Source organism: Neocloeon triangulifer, unplaced genomic scaffold (assembly GCF_031216515.1).
Source record: "Neocloeon triangulifer isolate White Clay Creek 2 clone unplaced genomic scaffold, ASM3121651v1 ptg000015l, whole genome shotgun sequence".
Classification (NCBI taxonomy): domain Eukaryota; kingdom Metazoa; phylum Arthropoda; class Insecta; order Ephemeroptera; family Baetidae; genus Neocloeon; species Neocloeon triangulifer.
In genome coordinates this window covers 420,297-440,305 of record NW_026775557.1, presented here as the reverse complement: position 1 = coordinate 440,305, position 20,009 = coordinate 420,297, and the positions used below count along the sequence as shown (strand labels likewise).

At 36.1% G+C, this 20,009-nt stretch overlaps 2 protein-coding genes across 3 annotated transcripts; one reads left to right on the top strand and one right to left on the bottom strand.

Moving 5' to 3' along the window:
* Nucleotides 1-290: 290 nt before the first annotated feature.
* LOC132202734 (brain-specific angiogenesis inhibitor 1-associated protein 2) lies at nt 291-17,068 on the top strand. 2 transcript variants are annotated; one of them, XM_059629853.1, is made up of 14 exons: nt 291-513; nt 8,011-8,086; nt 9,804-9,896; nt 11,226-11,287; nt 11,674-11,745; nt 11,822-11,950; nt 12,012-12,068; nt 12,528-12,719; nt 14,461-14,704; nt 14,764-14,946; nt 15,016-15,127; nt 15,405-15,564; nt 15,930-16,195; nt 16,330-17,068. In XM_059629853.1, exons 1-14 carry the CDS (start codon nt 469-471, stop codon nt 16,766-16,768), a joined length of 2,130 nt encoding a protein of 709 aa, XP_059485836.1. In that variant the 5' UTR covers nt 291-468; the 3' UTR covers nt 16,769-17,068. The 2 variants fall into 2 exon arrangements, with proteins under 2 accessions (XP_059485836.1, XP_059485835.1); XM_059629852.1 differs by having other exon boundaries at nt 12,003-12,068.
* Nucleotides 17,069-17,370: 302 nt separating this feature from the next.
* On the bottom strand, nt 17,371-19,940 carry LOC132202736 (6-phosphogluconolactonase). Its single transcript, XM_059629856.1, has 6 exons — nt 19,788-19,940; nt 19,476-19,675; nt 19,099-19,300; nt 18,847-19,047; nt 18,421-18,704; nt 17,371-18,020 (listed from the first exon to the last, which is right to left on the bottom strand). Exons 3-6 carry the CDS (start codon nt 19,229-19,231, stop codon nt 17,916-17,918), a joined length of 723 nt encoding a protein of 240 aa, XP_059485839.1. The 5' UTR covers nt 19,232-19,300; nt 19,476-19,675; nt 19,788-19,940; the 3' UTR covers nt 17,371-17,915.
* Between the last annotated feature and the right edge of the window lie 69 nt (nt 19,941-20,009).

Below are 20,009 nucleotides of genomic sequence, written 5' to 3'. Positions count from 1 at the left end.
TGTGGCGCTGCGATCGCCGCGGCAACTGGAACTGGAGACGAGAGGAATCGGCACTTGAGCAGAAAAAACTGATCGATTTTTATTTGATTATAATTAAAAAGTATTTTTTTAGAATATTATCATCAGAAATGCGTACAAAATTATAAAAAAAAATATGATAATGGAATGAGAGCACGTGGTTAGGGTCTATAGAGAGTTGAAATGGACGCATGATTTATGAGCACTTCCCACTCTTGTGATTATGCGAAGTGGCCGTGGCTGCGCCGTCTACCGCGGGCTTCACACTTTATTCTCAGTCTCTTTTGCCGTCCCTCCGAAGTCTGGTCTGGTGCGCCTCAGTGGCGTTTTCTTTTTCTTTTTTGGCTGGAGGACTTTGTTTGACGGTTTCAAGTTTTGCTCCAAGTGAATTTCGCTGATGAAATTGTAATCTCAAGCGGAGAACTGGAAGATTCATCGCCTACATCAACCATGGAGAGCGACGAGGTTTTGAAGCTGGTCGACGGCATATACAAAGTGAGTTCTAAAATTTTGCGAATTTTCGTGCCTTATTAATTCTTTTTTACTCATTTAAGAGCAGCAAAATTATTCCTAATATCCTAATCATACTGTTTTCCAGTTCCCAAAATAATATCTCTATTACATAAAAGACTGAAAAAATAATTTTTAGGAAAGTTCACAGTCAAATCCTTTTGTTTAACTAATTTAAAACTCTTTCTTTTAAAATAAGCACTTACAATAATTAAAATCCTTTCATTTTTATCCTTATTTTAACAACTCCAATGCTTTTCTTGATATAATTAAATCCGAAATTAAATCAAAGTTTTTAAAAATAAACAATTGTTTTATCATCTCTTTTTGCCAAATTGGTTATATTAAAGAATAGTTTAAAGCTGGTGAAACTGAAATTTGGCTTTTTCAGAGTAAAAAATTAATGGTTTGTTAACTACAATTTTTTTAATTATTTTTTTTTTTAAACTTTTACTCCTGAGCATGTAGGATCTCTTAAGATTTCCTTTTTTTCCTTTGATATTATTTTTTAATTAAATAATTTCACTGCAATTATCTTAGCTCATTTTCCGACTTGCAAAATGAGACCATCGACTCTCAACTGCTGGAAGTTGGATGGGCGCCTCTCCCCTGTGCACTCAATGCACCCGTTTATTGGTATATAAATATATAATTTTCACTTGGCAGGTTTCTCGCAAATAAAATAAAACGCGACTCGGCGGCGGCGGCCTTATTAAATAAATAATGCGCGAATAAATGAATGCACTTGCCGGGAGAAACTTCCTTCCTCGCGCTCTGAATTCGTTTTGTGTGCAAAAGAGACACGATTTTTTTCATGAACTGGTAAACGGACATCGTGTGTGCTTTTTTTCACACAAAGAAAACTAGTGCTGTCCGTTGCATATTGAAAAAGAAGCGCTCCTCTTTTTCTACAACAAAAATTGGCGATTGTGCCAAGTTGGATGAAAGAAAAACCAACTTTAATCCTGTTTGCCTATAAAAAATATACACACAATTGTGTGCACGATATTCTTGAAGGATATAAAAAGGTTCAACTGCGCGTAAAATTGCTGATGTCACGTTTGAAATTGGACGTTAATCTGCAAGTGAATAGGGTGACAGGATTGCAAAGGAATCTTGCAGGGACGAGATTTTATTTTGATGACGGCGCACAAGCAATTTTATTGAGACGTTTCGTTTCCCTTGGAGACATTTTTTATGAACATTTTTTATCAGGCACATTGTTCATAAAGTTTCCTGCCATTTTAAATTTATTTAATTTTATTATTTTAATGAGAATAAAGGTAGAAAAATTAATACAGGATCTGCTGTTTTCTCTTATTACAGGAGCTAAAGAAGGTCACATTTTGCACTTATTTTAGTAGAAAAATTTTATGCACGTATTTTTGGTTCATATTTGGAAATTATTTTGCATTTTGGACTATAATTAAAGCTAGAGTCTATGGCATCAAATACTCAATCCATGATGTTCATATTTCAGTCAACAATAATATTTTGTATGTCATTTGATACTATATTTTTATTTAAAAATTTATTAACAAAGAGATAAATTAAATTGAAATAAATTTTAAATGTTAAAATGTATGTATAATTAATATAATTAAAAAATTAAAATTTTAAATATCTAAACTATATAGCACTATATAGAAATAAAAATTAAAGCTTAATGACAAGCAATTGAAGCAAATTTACAATATTTTATTTATTTTAGTTAATATTATACATTTTTATATTATAATAATAATAATAATAATATCCCCTTCAATAAACCAACTTGCCGAATCAGTTGGGAAGATCTCGTGTGAAAAACTCTTTATTTCTTTGCATTAGTAATGCAGACCACTGCTCTGCTGACGACGCTGCCACAAAATTAAACGTAATTACGGTCAGAAAAAGATAAACGCGGTCGAAAAATGGCCAAGATAATTGCAGTTCTCAGATTTTCTTTCATCGTCGAGCGATGAAAATTCATGAACCTCTGCTCGTTCGCTAGAGAGAGACGCTCTTTTTATTTTCGCAGGCACATCCGCGAGTAAAACCCCGCGCCAGTTTGCTCTCGTCCTTTAATTGCGGGCCATAAAAATTCGCCCAGCCACCAAATAAATAAGGACGTACGTGAAATAAAAGTACACACTCGTCGGTCGCAATTAAAATTTAATACACACGCATATACTCGAAGAAGAAGAAGATAAAATAAAACGAGACAAAACAGGCCGGCCGCTTTTTGTTTGGTGCGCTAGTTTCGATCCTCATTTCATTTTGACTCTGTTGACAAGATCGACTCATTTCCGAGGAAGAAGCTGCACAAAAAGCATCGGAGAACCTTATTTGCGCTCTCATGTTGTGTGTTCTTGATTTCTTTGTACGTGCGTGTATTTATTCTTGGCTTGTGGTCGGAAGAAGAAGCACGACAAATAACAATCGACCTGTCGTGTTTATTTCCATCCAAAGAGAGAAAGACAGTCCGTCAGCTGCGCGACGGCGGTTGCAATTGAGAATCAGTGAAAATGTGAAACTCTCCAGTCCATTTGTTTCCAAGTGCGTTGTCGATCATCTGAATAATGACTGCGGCTCCGGTGCGCGCGTTAGAATGTCTCTCTTTTTCTTAGCTTCTTAACTACTCTTATAAGCTTCAATTACAAAAAGATATACAAATATCTTCTATTCGGCCTGATTCATTTCAGACTGGGTCTTGAAAGTGTTAGATTATCAACTTATGAAATGGCGTTTCTCTTAAAATTGACAAGTATAATTATATTGTTATACATATTTTCAAATAAAAATAAAAATGCCAATGCTTGTTTAACTTGTTGTACAAAACCAGTGCATTAATAAATGATAGTAAACTATTTTAATTTTTTCAGTTCTCTCGTGCTATCCTTTTTTAATACATCTTTTAAATTTTTTTTAACTATAAGGAACTAAATAGCATTTTTAAAATATAAAACACGAAATTATAAAAAAAAAAAAACTCTATAGTAATAATAATAACTACAAGATAAAGGGAACATAATTTATTATGATCTAATTGTAAGAGAAGGAGAAAAAGCAGTTGAGGATAAGCTCGTTTTTAAGTACAATAATAATTTATTATGTTTATTATTTATTTAGGATCTCTAAAGTTAATTTAATTCCGTTTAATACTGTTAATTTTCTCATATATCTAGATTATTTGTTATTAAATTGTTAAATTTTTTATTTAATATAATTTAATAATTATAAAATTAAGTAGTGACGGCTAATATAAGCTTTAATTTCAAACCTAATTGTAAATTATACAATCTCTGTTTTTTCAAAGTTATAAAACAAACTTGCTCTGTTCTTTGGAATTGATATATCTACGAGATATCTCAATGAGATAAGTGTGTCTTAAAATAGCATTTTAATATTTCTGAAATGATGTGCCAGAATGTATGTAGCTTATAAATTACTCTGTATATTTGCAAGACTCTCCTGACAAAAATATCATCATTTAAGACTTTCAGATTCACACACTATAATTTTTTTCACCTCGCGGGTAGAGAGAGCAGCGAAACTTGAATGAAAGGCGCTACTTGTGCACCGCAAATAAATGATCACAATGCACGCGACGTGCAATTTTGCAGAGGTCATCGGATTCACGAGACGAAAAAACAGGGCGAACAATGCGCTTCGAGTTCAGGTGTCGCCGAGTCAGCATTGCTGTGGTGAAAACGTGCTGGCTTTTTTGCTCTTGTTCTCATCAATAATCGAATGCATGCATATGTATTATAAAGACGAAAAAGAAAACTACCTATTCTCACATGCACACAAGAAATCGCATGTAATTAAATACCGTGCCGTTTCCATCAACGACCAATCGAAAACAACAAACTGGCTCTTCGGATGCTGTTCCTCAGCAGCCGGTTATTGTGTGTGAGAAAAGCCGCTCGGTCGTGGGTACATATCATTGCTCGGCTGCACGGTGGAGGTGAAAGTACTCGCGGGAGATGAGCGGTGATTTGATAAAACACGGCGAAAGTTGCCGACACTCTCGCCATATCCGAGAGTCAAAAGGAGAGAGACCACCGTCATTGTCGGCAACAACAATGAGACGCCCTCTAAAATATCATATACGAGTTGGTCAAAAAACGACCCACGGTTTGGGCGAAAACGCATATTTCAAGTGGGCGCCTTTTGCAAGCACGACTTCATTCTTTCTTTTTGTATTTTTATATTCCTCAGCGGAGAATGTGTCTTTGTGTTTGGCCGTTATTATTTTATTATGGTGAGAGAGCCCTATTATATTATTTCGCGCGCACACCGACTCTGTTATTATGTGATTTCAGCAACACATAATAATGACAATTTTTGTGCCTCGCGGCGCACCAGGCATTGGGAAACGCGAGGGATAAGAATAAATTCTTTCGCGGATGTTTTGCATAAGAACTTTGCATCGGCTGCGCGGAAATCTCTCGATTCGATTATCTGCTTGCATTGTTTGAAGGAAAGGTGAAACATGTATATATGCATACGCTCAAGTGTTTTGTAAGAATTGTAAACACCAGCATTGAGAATAATAAATATGCTGACTTGCTGAGATCGATGTTTATAATGTATATTGCAAGTTTATTGATCTTAGATCTTTTCCCTACTGGGAAGGTGACTTAATTCTACAATAATTAAATCAATCACATTTATTTTTTCACTATCTAGAGGGTTTAGAGGGATTATATTGTAATTTTAATCAATTTTTATCCAATTTCTTTTCAATTGAATCACAAATTGTAATTGTTCATTCATCGAAAAATGCAATATTCAATATTTTAAATGAAAATTATAAGTCAGTAGAAAATTTAATTTTCAATCAATTTGATTAAAGAAATCGGTACAAGAAAAACTACAAATTCGCGTTTTCAACTTCATCATTAGCCATTTTATTTTCTTAATTTTGGCTATCTCTGTTACTTCCTTAATTTAACGCTTTGATTATTCTGTTCTTGATGATCAAATATAGCTGTATTTTCGCATTGCATGCTTTGTTTTTCTTTCTACGTTGTTCAAAAATTAGTTCTTTTGATCAATGGCAATGAAACTAAGTAAGATTAATGATCAACCCAAACAAATGGTTATAAAATGCAAAATAATATCATAAATCGAGAAAAAAAACTTATAATTACTAATTTGTAAAGCCTTGTCTACCATAAAATTTCCTCAAGCGGAGATCCTAAATTTTTTGCACGAATGAATTAATTAATCTCGCAGACGGACGCAGCTTTATATCATAAAGTAAGAATAAATCTTTTAAAAAAAAAGTAAAAATAAAAGTTGCTCACTTGGCTCACTTCCTTTCTGCAAAAATGATAAGATGAATTCTGCACGCTTCTCGAGCGCTCAGCACTTTTGACTCTTTTTATTTTCCCTTTCTGTATAAAAAAAACCTGGTATAAGAGTAAATACAAAATAATCATCTCGTGACTTATCCTTGGTTCAGCTCGCACAAAACAAAAGCTTTTTAATTCGGTGTCGAGGCTACTTATTATTTGAGACAATATCTCGGGTGTCGAGAAATTTTGATCACTAGTGAAAGTGTGTTCGTGCGCGCAAATATTGTTTTATAATTTATTATTAATTCGGCCGTGCGCGATGACAACACCCATTGTGGCCGTGAGTGAGCAGAATTGCTAATAATAACGATGGAAAAGTTTCATCTTGACGTGTGTGCGGATTAACTTCTTCATTCAGCCGAGACTGTCTAATTAGATGAAAACGATCTCCTCTTTTAAATGGGTCGAGCGCGAATGCGTCGGAAAATGAAACTCATCGCATAACCCCGAGCGGATTTGATGATAAACTCTCTCGCATCTTCGTTTTCCATCTTCGGCACACATGCGATGAGAAGCGAGTGAGGCAATATTCGAAAACGAGAGTCGTCCCCGAGAAAGGATAATATTGTTATTATTGCAAGTATTGGAAGAAGAGAGACATTGACCTCATTTGGAATTGTACACCCATTAATTTGTGCAGAAGAGACTCTCACACACACACTCTTGGAGGCTCACCTTGAATGGCTTTTTTGTTTTTTCGCTGTTGAGAGATGATCTAACAAAAAAGCTAATTAAGCGCGGGTGCTCGGCTCGTGAGTTTTGTGGGCGAAAACCTCAAATTACACGCGTAGATCTGCCCTGGTCGCGAGTTAGATGATAATTCCCGCCAGATTAGCACGCGTCTGGTGTTGTTGTTTTGTTGCACCACACAACAAAGCCGCTAATTTTCTCGCGAGAAAAAGGTCACGTGCCCGTTGTCATCCCGCGAGAGATTAATTCGTGTTTAATTTACGGCTCCATGCATACCTTGCGAAACTTTGTTTGCTCGATTAAAAGCATAATTTCACGCCTCGATTTTTACCTCCAGTATATATGTCAAAATAATTTCAATTAGTTCGTTGCGTACAAGAGTGAAGTGATTTCAATTTCGTCAAATTGTGCGGTTTTGCGCTCGAGAAATTACCTGCTCGCGGCAGATAACTAGCAAAGCTCTGCTCAAGGAGTAATGCATTTCTAAATTAACAAGAAATGACCAGCACTATATATTGAAAAATAAACATGATTGAATCACCTCAAGACATAACACGTAATCAGGACATTAATTTTTAGATCCTTTTGTCAATAACTGCAAAAAAATCTAAATAAATGCTTGTATTAGAGAAATGATCTACTTTTAAGACATCAACCTCTCGGATATCTATTTCAAAATTATTGATAGGAAATAAGAAATAAGTAAGCCACATGCATCAATTATAATTTAGATACCAACTTTCATCGGTTATATAAAAATTTTAATTGGTTGGTAACATAATTTTGAATAACAAACCTATAGATTAGTGGAAGATATAAAATCTACTATCTTAATTTGTACACGAAAATAAAATGGTTCATAATTTAATTCCCAGGCAAGACCACATAGATACTGGAAATCTTTTAACGAGCTATTAGTTTTATGACCGCAGTCCCGCAGATGTGGGTTTAGCACCGAAACGCGTTAGCAGCGAATCTCTCCGAAAAACCAAACATTTTAATAGCGAGAAGATATCTTCACGCGTTGGCAATATAATTGAAAAGGAAAATTATAAAAAAAAAAAAGGAAATTTTCACCAGAATTATTCACAGTGATCCTCTTAACGAAAAGTATTTAGTACTTCTTCGCGTGCTAATGAATTAACAGGTTGAAAGAAAATGAGCAGCCGGGTATTTTATTTCTCGCCGTCCGTTGCATTCCTCAAAATTAGAAACTGGCTCGCCACCGCCGCCGCACGGTGTTAATTTCACATCCTCCTGCTCGATCTGAGATGTATAAAAAATCTAAATTGTGGCGATAAAGTGTGTATGTACTGTGGATACGCGAGAGCTGGCGGGTTGCTCGAATGTCCCCTTCACCGGCGCAGCATCAAACTCGGCGCTTTACGTTGTTTTCTACCTGCCTGAGTGTAACTAATACACAATGAATGATTTCTCTTTGTTGCAGAACATATTGGACAAATTCAATCCGGGTGCTCGGCAGCTGATCAACGCCGGCAAGGCCTACCTCAAAGCGCTGCATGGTAATTATTTAAACATTTTATCGCTTTATTAGCCCGCTAATTAACTGTTGAGAGGGAATTGGGGCACGCTCTGGCGCGCAATTGATCAGTTTCCAGTTTTTATTGACTGAACCGTTTTTTATTCAACAAAGAAAAATTATATATAGTGAAGTGTGTCTCTTCCGCCATTCTTCAATGTGACAGGCGCAGATAATCCATTTTCAGCGCAGATGGCGCCTTCTGCTTTTTCTTCATTGTTTCCACACAATTTGTTATTACTCTTCAAAGCTTTTTCTGGTTGACGAAAGATTTTAACTGGATCGGCCAAAGCCCTCAGAAAATTTCTACACTGACAACAAAATTTCAAAATATCACTACATAAAAGAAAAAGCTGGTTTTACTCTCTTTATTTAAGATAAATTTATTAAGGAATGAAATGATTTAGTTTTATAAAACAAGAAATTTCTATTTTTTCCGTCTGCTCATGTCATTTTTTAAGTTATTGGTCTCCTTTCTAATCGGTGTCTAGTCGCCATTTGGCGGTCACTCACGACAACTACATATATTTCATTTCGATTCAATTAAAAGCAACGTGTTAGGTTTTTAAAACGTTTTTGATGTCCTTTCAGTGTCATTAAAAACGTCCTTTGGTCTAAACGCTATATAAATTTTTATATTTTACAAACACTAAACGGAATGTGGGTCACACTCGAGCGACAATAGACAATTCCGAGAGACGCTTATAACGTGCCATAAAACTGTTGTAACGAGAGTATTGAAAGTAGCTTGTAATTAACCAGAGCATTTCAAACTTTGGTTCTTTTGTTAGCTTATTATTCTAAAAAATAAAATAAAAAGTGATTGGTGGCCCCGTCAATTTAGTAAAATCAGGGTCTATTGAAAAAACATTATTTTTTAATTTTATAATTTTGACCCTTCATTACAACCAGGAAATTCCCTGATCTTTTGCGAAAAGGTTCAAGAATTTGCAAAGAATAAAAAAAGGCATTTGGGACGCGTGCTGATTTTGGCCTTCCAATTTTGCACGGTGTAATTATTTGAGGATCAGCAATTCGCGGCTCAATGCCACACGTCTTCCAAGAGGAACTTCTTGTCCATGTGAAATTTCTAATAACTCATGTCTAAAGAGATAATAATAAAATTGGTGGTTGAAGCTGGATTTTAGAAATCTTATGCAACCCCCGGGACACCAAAGTTTACCCGGTTGCGTTTTTTCTTCAAGGGGCTGTGGGCTGTGTTAAATTGTTACTTTACATCACATATGAGATACAGATGTTTTTTTCCAGCAAATTACAATAAACATCTGTGAAATACAAAATTGAATTTAAAGAAGATCAAGATTTTATATGGAAATCAAACTAAGTGAAATTTAATTAGTATTAAAACCCAGATAAATTCAAAATGCGGATATAAAATTTAGCTTTCTTGAACACCTCTTAATTAATAGGTCCGTATCTAAATTGAGATGGTGATTAAATGCAAGCAGAATTGGTGCCTTCAGGCGATTTAGATAAATCGCCATTCGGAAGTGGCAACTCATTGTGCGAGACAAAGGAACGAGAGGCGCCTTTCAAGCAAAGAGCCTTGAATCGCGCGCCTGTCGCTTTATTTTTCAATGCGGAATCAGAACGAGTGCACGAACGAAGCGATCGCCAATAATGCCCAGCTCACTCAGGTACAAACAAACTAAATGAATTCCTGTGTGTTGCCAAAACAGGTTCCGCAGCTGCAGCACGATTGTACATTGACGCGATTGCCAAATTAGCTCAACAGGCTCAGCAGAGTGCATGGCACGGATCGTCAGATGTTGGTGAGTGGAATCGCAAATAGTTTTTTTTTAATTCCAGCAGAGGTGCGGTTGGTTGTTTTCTCTCAGCGCCGAATATTGCAACTCGAGTACAGAACAAATTCTTTTCACTCCCACGAATAAAGTGCTTTTGACCTTCTGGCCACTTGGCATTCTCTTGTATTTTTAGCAGCCGGCAGCGCAGAAGAAGATTTATTACCCCGCGAAAGATAAAAAATCTTTTCTATTATAAGTACTTGACGGGTTATTTAAAGAAAAGAGAGCCTATTAGCTATCTTAACTTGAAACTACTGCCGCTTCTTCCACACGTCACACTCGCTCTTCAGTAATTTATTTTTCGTTCCCGAACAACACATTTGTGTTTTCACTCGGCTGCAGAAAATTGGAAGCCGTGCAGCTGCAATTGGGTCACTCATCCAATTTGCCCTGCTTCTGCTTTCGAGTGTGTAATCTTTTTTCCTCCCCTATATACCCTGCGTTTTGCATTTGTATCCAAAGCCCTTTCAAATAAAAATTAAGCGCGAAAGTATTTGTGTCCGGGTACGTTTACGACGACTCATGCATGCCAAAACAATATTGGTAAGGCGCGGGTGTTCTTTCTTTCTTATGCACAAGATCAAGTTTCACAATGCTCGAATATACTCACAGGGATTATTCAAATTATTGTCAATGGGCGTTTTGTATCTTTCGCAATAACAATTTCACTTTTGAGCAACAATGCGTGCGTCGAAATTGGAAAACTCCAAAAGTGATCAACCGGCCATCCACGCATTGATCATAACTTATCATGAACAACCGCCGCAATTTTAGAAACCTCACCACATGTAAATTCAAAATTTTTTTAAATTTTATTTAGCAATAAAATCATTATAAAGATTTTGCAAGTCAGTATCTACTTATTTGAAACAAAAAAATTATTACATAATTTCATATTATTTAAAATTTTGTAACATTTTAATGAATTATTTGTAATTATTTTATGAAAATTAATTTTTTAATTTTGTATTTTATAAAATGTTAAAACATCAATCAACGTTCTCTAATTGAAAATAAAAATAATGAGATTGCAATTTTGAATTTAAAAAAAAAAACAACAATTAAAAGATGCATTGAAAGTATAAAAATGGCAGCGATTTTCAATTTACAAGCCCATAGAGCACGTCACGCGAATATATTAGTATTGAAATCAGATAATGAATAATGGAGGCGCTTATTATGTCTGTTCAGACCGTCTATTGTGCCCTTCCTTAGCATTTGCCACCGCACTCTATTGCTGAGATGAATAATTTAACAATAATAATGGACAAACACGACTTTCCAATTTGCACGCAGGAACATCCTTGATGCAGATCGCGGAGGTGTACCAGGAAATCCACGCTCAGCAGATGAATGTCGTAAGTTAATTCGAAAAGAACAAAAAACTTACAGGTGTAGAGCAGTGATTTTGAATGCGTCGCTCCGACCATTCAAAATCATGAATGATGATAACTGTAAAGAAATCATGCAAACGCTTCTGCTGCTCTAGAAGCAGTCGCGTGTGACGGTTAACGAGATTGGTCCGCATTAGGCGGAAGCACACGTTACTATGTGTTAAATATAATAAATACACGTGCACGTTTACTCCACTGCAACGCGTAGTGAGAAAATATAAAAATAAATCGAAGGTATTTAGAGCGAGCGACACGCATTTCGAAACATTTAAAAGTATTTCACGGGAGTGCCGCAGCTTATTTATTTATTTATTGGCCTATCAATACAAACACGTTAATGAATTTTCCAGCTGAAAGCCTTTTACGTTGACCTGATCGTGCCGTTGGAGAACAACCTCGAGAAGGACATAAAAATTGTGCAGGTCAATAGTTCGCTTCCTTTATATTCCATCTCTACATACCTTTTACTTTTTAATTTCAATTCTAATTTTTAAATAGTCGGAGCAAAAGAAATTTTGCAACCAACACAAGAATCGGCATGAGACGTACTCGAAAGCGGCCAACACCATGAAGAAGCATCGCAAGAAGAACAAGAGCAAGGGCACGGCCATCTCGAAGGAACTCAGGGTAAGGATTCGCCAGGTTGATTTCAGTAATCGATTAAACTAAAATACTGCAGGACATGCAGGCATTTGAGGAGGAGAAAACCAAGCTGGACGGACTTTGCGAGAAAGGACTCAAGAATGTGAGTAGCTTTTTAATTATTGGTTATTATTATTTTTGGTATATTTTTTTTAATAACCAAGTGGAGAATAACCTTGAAATCTGGTGTACAACGCCAAAAAGGCGTGTCGGCAATTCAAATCTATTATTATCTTGTTTCACTTTTCCTGAAGTGGACCACCTTGCAATCATCGATAATATACGCTAATTTACAAGCCACAAAATCTGAGAAAATCTTTTGTATTTTTTATTGGCCCCATTTAAAATTTTAAGGTGTTCCGGTCATTAAAAGTACAGCTATGAATTTTTTCTATAATTGTGTAAAATTGTAATTTAATTTTTCACTTGAACTGAAATTAATTCAATTTTTCCCTCCATTTGACATTTAATGAAAAAAAATCTTTCCAATTTGTTAATTTTTAGTCCCACAACGGTGCGTCTTTTTTTTTGTGAAATTTGATCAATTTTTTTATAATCGTAGGCAATAACTCAAGAACGGCGACGATACGGATTTGTTTTGGAACGGCAGTGCATTTTGGCTAAACACGTACTATCCTATCACTCTCTTGGAAGTGCCGCTATGCAGCGGCACATGGACGACTGGCGCGACGTTGCTCGGAACAGGGAAGTTCTGCCTGACACTGTGGAATTGGCTTTTGCAAATAAAATGCAGGTTAGTAACATTAATTAAAAAAATTTGTTACCATATTATTAATTTTAACATTTATTAAATCTAACATTTCTAGAATTTTTAATTTTATTATGTTTAAACATTTTATGGGTGCGTCCAGGAAAGATTTGAGGGTAAATGTTAAAAATTTTTCTTGAAAACATGCCATTCCAATTTTCAAGTATGTTGTTGGGGTGGTCAAGAGGCCTCGCTCACCAAATTTTCAAGTCAAAATAAGGGGTGCTTTTCCGGGAAATCAGATTTTTCCAAAAACAAAAAATATGGAATATCTTTGCTCCTATTGAGAAATTATTAATGATCTTTTCACTTCCAGACGTAACTTTTTACGCCCGACAACTTTTATGTTGATAACTTTTGCGTAGGTCAAAGGTCAAGGTCACTAAATTGCAAATTTCACTTTCTGACGCAATTTTCGCAAAGAAGCACCCCTCAGAAATTTTTCGCAGTATAGGAAAAAATGTAGCCCCAAGTGTGTAGAACAACATCCTTGATTTCCAGAATGGCATTATTTTTAGTTTTTTAATTAATTTTAAATGAATATTAAAAAACAATGAAAAATCGCTTTTCCGCAATAGAAAGTAATTTTCAAACAGCGATAACTCATTTTCTGTTAGAGATACGCAAAAATGTTATAGAACAAAAAGGATTTGTTTTGACTTTTTGCATCCAGCCATGTATTGTTTATACAGGTCAGGTCACTTGGGGTCATTGACCTCGGTGACCTGTGACCTTAAAGAGCAGTTTACTGAATATTTGGCACATAGTTAAGAAGAACTATTTTATGGAATGGTTTTAATAAGCTCATTTCCTACAAATTATTTTTAGAGGTCACAGGTCACCGAGGTCAATGACCCCAAGTGACCTGACCTGTATAAACAATACATGGCTGGATGCAAAAAGTCAAAACAAATCCTTTTTGTTCTATAACATTTTTGCGTATCTCTAACAGAAAATGAGTTATCGCTGTTTGAAAATTACTTTCTATTGCGGAAAAGCGATTTTTCATTGTTTTTTAATATTCATTTAAAATTAATTAAAAAACTAAAAATAATGCCATTCTGGAAATCAAGGATGTTGTTCTACACACTTGGGGCTACATTTTTTCCTATACTGCGAAAAATTTCTGAGGGGTGCTTCTTTGCGAAAATTGCGTCAGAAAGTGAAATTTGCAATTTAGTGACCTTGACCTTTGACCTACGCAAAAGTTATCAACATAAAAGTTGTCGGGCGTAAAAAGTTACGTCTGGAAGTGAAAAGATCATTAATAATTTCTCAATAGGAGCAAAGATATTCCATATTTTTTGTTTTTGGAAAAATCTGATTTCCCGGAAAAGCACCCCTTATTTTGACTTGAAAATTTGGTGAGCGAGGCCTCTTGACCACCCCAACAACATACTTGAAAATTGGAATGGCATGTTTTCAAGAAAAATTTTTAACATTTACCCTCAAATCTTTCCTGGACGCACCCTTATTATAATTGAGTTTTTGTAATTTTCTGATAGTATTTTACTGTAAAGCACTGCTGACTCTTCTTTTTATTCTACCATTTTAAAGCAAAAAAATAAAATAAAAAAAGTTAAATTCATTAAAATTGAGCTAGTTGACAAAAATATTAATCCATTTCATTAAATTTAAATACATTTGTGATTTTATGAAAGTTGTATCACAATTCTTGCAATATAAATGATGATTTTACAAATAAATTATAAACAAATTTTGGCAGCAACTGTCTTACTGGCCGGATAAAGACATTTATTCGCAACCACGCACGTCCATCTCAACCGAGGACTTGGACGATAGTTGCTCAGTGGTGTCGCAGTTGCATAAGGCCAAGAGCCTGGACGCGCACTGCTTCGAGAAGGGTGGCTCCGGCGGTGACTCGGGCTACTCGGTGTCGCACACCAAGCAACTGCCACGTACAAAGTCCGACTTCAACTTGACGAGCAACCACTCATCTATAGTGCAAGGCAATTATACCAAATTCACTTTCTTTTAATTTTGCTGCTATCACCGGTGAAATTTTTAGAACTGGAGCAGTACAAGAAAGGCCACCGCTCAAAGTCGATCGCCGCCGGCGACGACGGAAGCGCTTCGCGAAACAAGAGAAACAACGAGAAATTCTGCAGACTGGCCCGTGCCCTGTACGCGTACATCTCGAGCGGCGAAAACCAGCTCAGCTTCCTCGAGGGCGATGTCATAGCCCTGATGGGTAAATTGCACTTGATCTTGAAATTTGTTTAGAGAGCACAGATTTAATTAATCGTTGGCCCGTCCGCAGGCGAGAGAAACAAAGGTTGGCAGTTTGGTGAAAACATGAGAACTCAGCGCAGCGGTTGGTTCCCCTTGGCGTACACAGAACTGATGGTTTCACAGAATGATTCGGATGACAGGTGAGATTAGAAATTAACACTAATCTATTTATTTTCTAATTAATTTTTTTGGTTAGAGTACGATTGATAACAAAAATATCTCATAACTTATTGACAATAATTTATTTTGTTAAAATCAATTTAAAGAGATCAAATTGATTTTATAATATAAATATTTATTATTTTAAAAGGGTTGCACAAAAATTTTTTTTCGTACTGCAGTGCTTATAATTTTTATGTACTCACTATACTTTTAAATTTCTATTACAATTAATATAAATATGAATTTTGTTTGCAGCTCTCCCTCTCAGCGTCACATCAATCTGCAGAAGTCCGACACACCAAACTCGGGAAATTCTGGAAACTCTGACTTTAGCTTCCGTTCAGCGGGTAATTTGGAAGCTATAAATGGTGCTTTGTCGTTGCCAAACCTCAAGCATGCTCCCAGCTTTAAAAAGGTATTGTAGGCTAGGAAGTACAAAATGCCTCTTTTAACATCAACATTAAAAACAAATATATAAAACAAAAACCTTCTGGAATCAACATAAGGTTTGACTGTTTAGTTTTAAAACTATGTGTAAAATAATTTGCTTAATTTGAAACAACTTAAAATTTTTATGCTTTTTGCTTAATTTGTATATTATTTCAATTTTTGTTGTAAGAAAGGTAGATGTGAAAAATATAATTCTGCTACTTTGAAGGGGTACTAAACACATGTTTTAAGCTATAGAATGCTATATAATTCTAAATTATTTGCCAAATATTGTAAAATTTGGAAATAATTATCTTTACAAATTAAACTATATCACTTTTTTTATTTCAGACTCTCCATCAGGAAGCAGCAGTTTCTTTTAACTCATCTAACATGCACCTAAACCTTCCTCCTGTTCCCACCAACTCTGCACCCAGGCCCAACAAAACCATCCAAAAGCCAACCCTACAGATCCTGACGCCCAGCTGGTCGACGGACGAGAAGAAAAGTCCATCCATCGACAACTCGAGCAGCATGTACAGCAGCAGTGACAGCGGTTTCATCATGGAGCCCCCAGCTCTTCCCGAAGTTGATTACGAAGACAACAACAATATACCGTAATGCTTTTTAAATTAGATTGATCAAGTTTTAATTAAAAATTTTAATATTTTACTTGCGAGTCATGAATTTTTTACTCATTTTGACACAATTAATTTTTATTCAATATGATTGATTAAATTTTAACTTTCAGGTTGATCAAAAACAGCTTCTCTGCAATGCAAACAATGCCGATGCCAAGCCCAGTGAAGACGTTTGCCGAGTGCGACAAACGCAATTGGCTGCTGTACAAGTCGGCCCTGGAGTTGTGGGACGACGTCGAAAAGAACAACAATGATCCTGAGTTGGTCGACTACTATGCCTCCTTGTCAAAGATTCCACAGGTGCGAGCAACCAACGCTCCAGTTAAGAGGTCAAAAACACTCTGGGGCCTGAAATTCAAACCTAAGAGTGGGTTTCTGACCGGCGGGAGGAAAAACGCATGGCAGAGCTCGTCATCCTCCGAGTTGGATCTTTCCTCCAAAAACAACGTCAGCAAAACTCTGCAGAGACCCAGGGAGCCGCCTCCACTTCCACCCCTGCCTCCCCCCAGAAGGGAACTGCCTCCTTTTCCCAACAGGATCGCCTCATAAAATGATGGCTTTGCCCGTTTTAAGCGGTTTCGTATGATTAAATTGAGTGAATGTGTCGAGTATTAAATTTATTATATATAATCACATTGATACATATATGTTGCACTAATAGAAAAAATAAATCATCAACCACATTTAGCCAAGATATAATTGTACCGTGAAGGAACTTGTCGTATTTAAATTTTTTGGGCCTTTGGGTTGCCTTTTTTGTCCGATGCCATTTCTCTTTTGTATAATTTAACAAAATAAAATTGTGCTCTAGCTTGATATTTAATAAATTTTATTATTACTGAATAAAAATTGCTTGTTACTGTTTGAATAATTGAAAAACGACCTGTTAGGGCTTGTAAATGGAATTTATTCAAAAAATAAAAATAGTTCAACAAAAATGCATGTGACGCAAGTTTCAACTTCAGGCGCGGTGTATTAAAAAAGTCTGTTGCGGTGTGGAATTTTTCTCCCAAGTAAAGGGCTTGCCTGACTAAACATTAAGACATACCTCAATTCATTTTAATTTTAAACACTATTATAACTTGGTTTTATTGAACGAATTATTGAGTGCAATTTTTCACATAAAATTGACAAAAAAAAATAACTTGATAAAAAAAAAAATGATTTCCGAATTCGATCAAATTGCCTGGTTTTCCTAAAAACTAATCAATTGCTTTATTTTTTTCTTTAATTAAAATGGTGGTTCCATGCTTAAGTTTTTCAATACAGAGTCTCCTTCAATATTTTCAGTTCAGCACCTCCTTGAGGGAAAACGTCAAAGCACAAGCAGCAGCCCGTCAAAGCTATACTAGTTGTTGTAAAGACTGATTGATATTTGGGCTGCCGACGATTAAGATTACATGACAGCAAAGATATTATTTAAACTCCCACGCTGTCGCATCCGTTCTCATTTTTTTCTATTCACAAACCAGCTTTGCCGGAAAATGCGTGTAAATTAAAGGTAATTGTAAAAACTAACAAAGAGAACGCTATTAGGAGTGGACTGACTGACTCAGAGTAATTGTTTTAAGCAAAACCGCGACTTCAAAAATATGAGGAAATTTAACGAGTTAAGATCCTTTTCATATATCACCTGCTTCAATTAGGCCAGAGTGGGCCAACAGCACAAAAACAAACAACTAAAGTTGCTTGCCATCTACTTATCCAAGTGTGCACCCGCAGCTTCGTCTACGATCCAGAGGCAAGTGCCCTCAGGCTGCACCCTGCCTGCAGGCAGATTCTCTTTGTCCACCAATATCCTCTGAAAATAATAAAAATCCAGAATTATTACAAGTAAATTTCACAGAATTATTAATTAAAAAATAATTGACAAAATTGATAGTTGAATTGTTAATTTTATGTAGCTCAAGTTGGCATAAAAATTTATAAATTCGTTGCATTCTTTTAAAAATGATTAAACAAAAAATAATGATTTTTTTTATTGATTTTTTTGTATAATATTTTCTTCTTCTTTTTTTCATAATACTTTTGGATAATTGCAAATCAGTAGTCAATAATATTTTTGTTTGCTTGCAAAATTATCTTATCACTAACCTTCACATCTGACTTTAACTAACAAAACATAAACATTACAAATTATTTATATTATATTTGGAACATTTCTATCCCTACAATTGTAACAATAAAGCTTGGGCACTGACCTTGACCATTTCGGCTTTCCCGGCTCCGGCCATGGCAAAGACGCAGCACTCGGCGTTGTTCAGCACAGGGAAGGTGAGGGTGATGCGAGCTGGGGGTGGTTTCGGCGAGTTGGTAATCGGAGCAACCCACACTGAGGTTTCCTCCAGTAGACTGTGATCTGGGAAGAGGGAGCATGTGTGGCCGTCCGGACCGACGCCGAGCAGCAGAATGTGGAACTTGGGCAAGCAGTCTGGTGGGAAGTGCACAGCCATTTTTTGGATGTAGTCTTTGGCTGCGGCCTCAGCTGACCACAAATAAATTTCGTTATTTTAAAAACTTTTTTATTTAATTAGAAAGGTGAGTTTTTGATAGGAAAATTTCCAAAACTTATTTAAATACTGAACAAAATGGTGATTATATTTTTAATTGTTAAACAAAAATTTTACCTGTAAGGTCAGTGTTGACAGATATAAACTGGTCCTCAGTAATGGGCACCTTGCCAATGAGCGCCGCTTTGTAGGCACCAAATGTCGAGTCAGAACTCTCCTCGGGCACGATGCGTTCATCACAGAAGAAGAGGCGCCACTTGGACCAGTCAGTGGTCAGGCCAGGCAGGCCCTTCTCCAGGAACTTGATCATAGAGCCGCCTATGATGAGAAAAATTAGCAAACTTTTTTTTCTCAACATTAAATTTCTACCGGACAGTCCAATTTTGAACAGTTCTTCACTCTCGATGGCCTTGTTGGCTGCCTCTTCAATGACCGATGCCAGCTTGGTGACCAACTCGGACTCATCTTTTACGATGACCACGGTAGGAGTTTCACTGCTCATTTTCTTTGCTTATTTTTTTATTTAATAATGCCAAGAGTGGAAATGCACTAGATATCACAGAGAGAAATGCTGAAAAAAGAACAATATATTAATCATTTTAGTTATATCAAATGACAATAAAACTAAGATTTCAGATTTTTATTTTTCATTGACACGCACACTAGAGTGACTCATCAACACACATACATAATTAATTAATTCTGACACGCTCTTGTGCACATAAAAAATAGAAATAAAAAATTACCTCAATTATCTGAACAGGTTTTCAATTAATATAAAAACCTGCACGGAAGGAGCACTGCTTCTTCAAAGGTATGTATGTATATGATATATGTAAGCGCAGAGTGGGTTGCAGGTGTTGTTGCGGATGGTGATTTACATCTATGTACCGAAGGCAGCACTAGAAAACGGAACTCACGGTGCACACAACGCCGACGATGTCCTCTGCAAGTCGAGAGAATCGATTTAGAGGTCAAAAAAGCTGCGATGCGTCGCGACTTCGGTGTCGCGACCGCCGGCAAATTTAGCACTTTGCGGCAAACCACAGATAACTCACCAAAGCAGGCAATTATCCGACGAAATCACTTAATTAGTCATGTGTCGACAACTCCCTGCTGCTCTCGTCCAGTTTCCAATTCCACTTAAAAAAGAGCTGTCGCCTCACCTGACTCCACCTAAATGGGGGCGTAACCATGGTAACTGAGGGGGCGTGGTTCACGTAAGAAAATAAACAAAACAAGTCATCTCGTTTGACTCGTTTCGATTTTCAAAGCTTTTT

Bases quoted from the DNA above. Each gene is read 5' to 3' on its own strand.
- LOC132202734 (XM_059629852.1), top strand. From the start codon at position 469: ATGGAGAGCGACGAGGTTTTGAAGCTGGTCGACGGCATATACAAA. The intron at 12,069-12,527 runs GTGAGTAGCTTT...TTATAATCGTAG, and splicing joins GCGAGAAAGGACTCAAGAAT to GCAATAACTCAAGAACGGCG. The intron at 15,565-15,929 runs GTATTGTAGGCT...TTTTTATTTCAG, and splicing joins ATGCTCCCAGCTTTAAAAAG to ACTCTCCATCAGGAAGCAGC.
- LOC132202736 (XM_059629856.1), bottom strand. From the start codon at position 19,231: ATGAGCAGTGAAACTCCTACCGTGGTCATCGTAAAAGATGAGTCCGAG. The intron at 19,048-19,098 runs GTAGAAATTTAA...TTCTCATCATAG, and splicing joins GTTCAAAATTGGACTGTCCG to GCGGCTCTATGATCAAGTTC. The intron at 18,705-18,846 runs GTAAAATTTTTG...ATTTGTGGTCAG, and splicing joins TGTCAACACTGACCTTACAG to CTGAGGCCGCAGCCAAAGAC.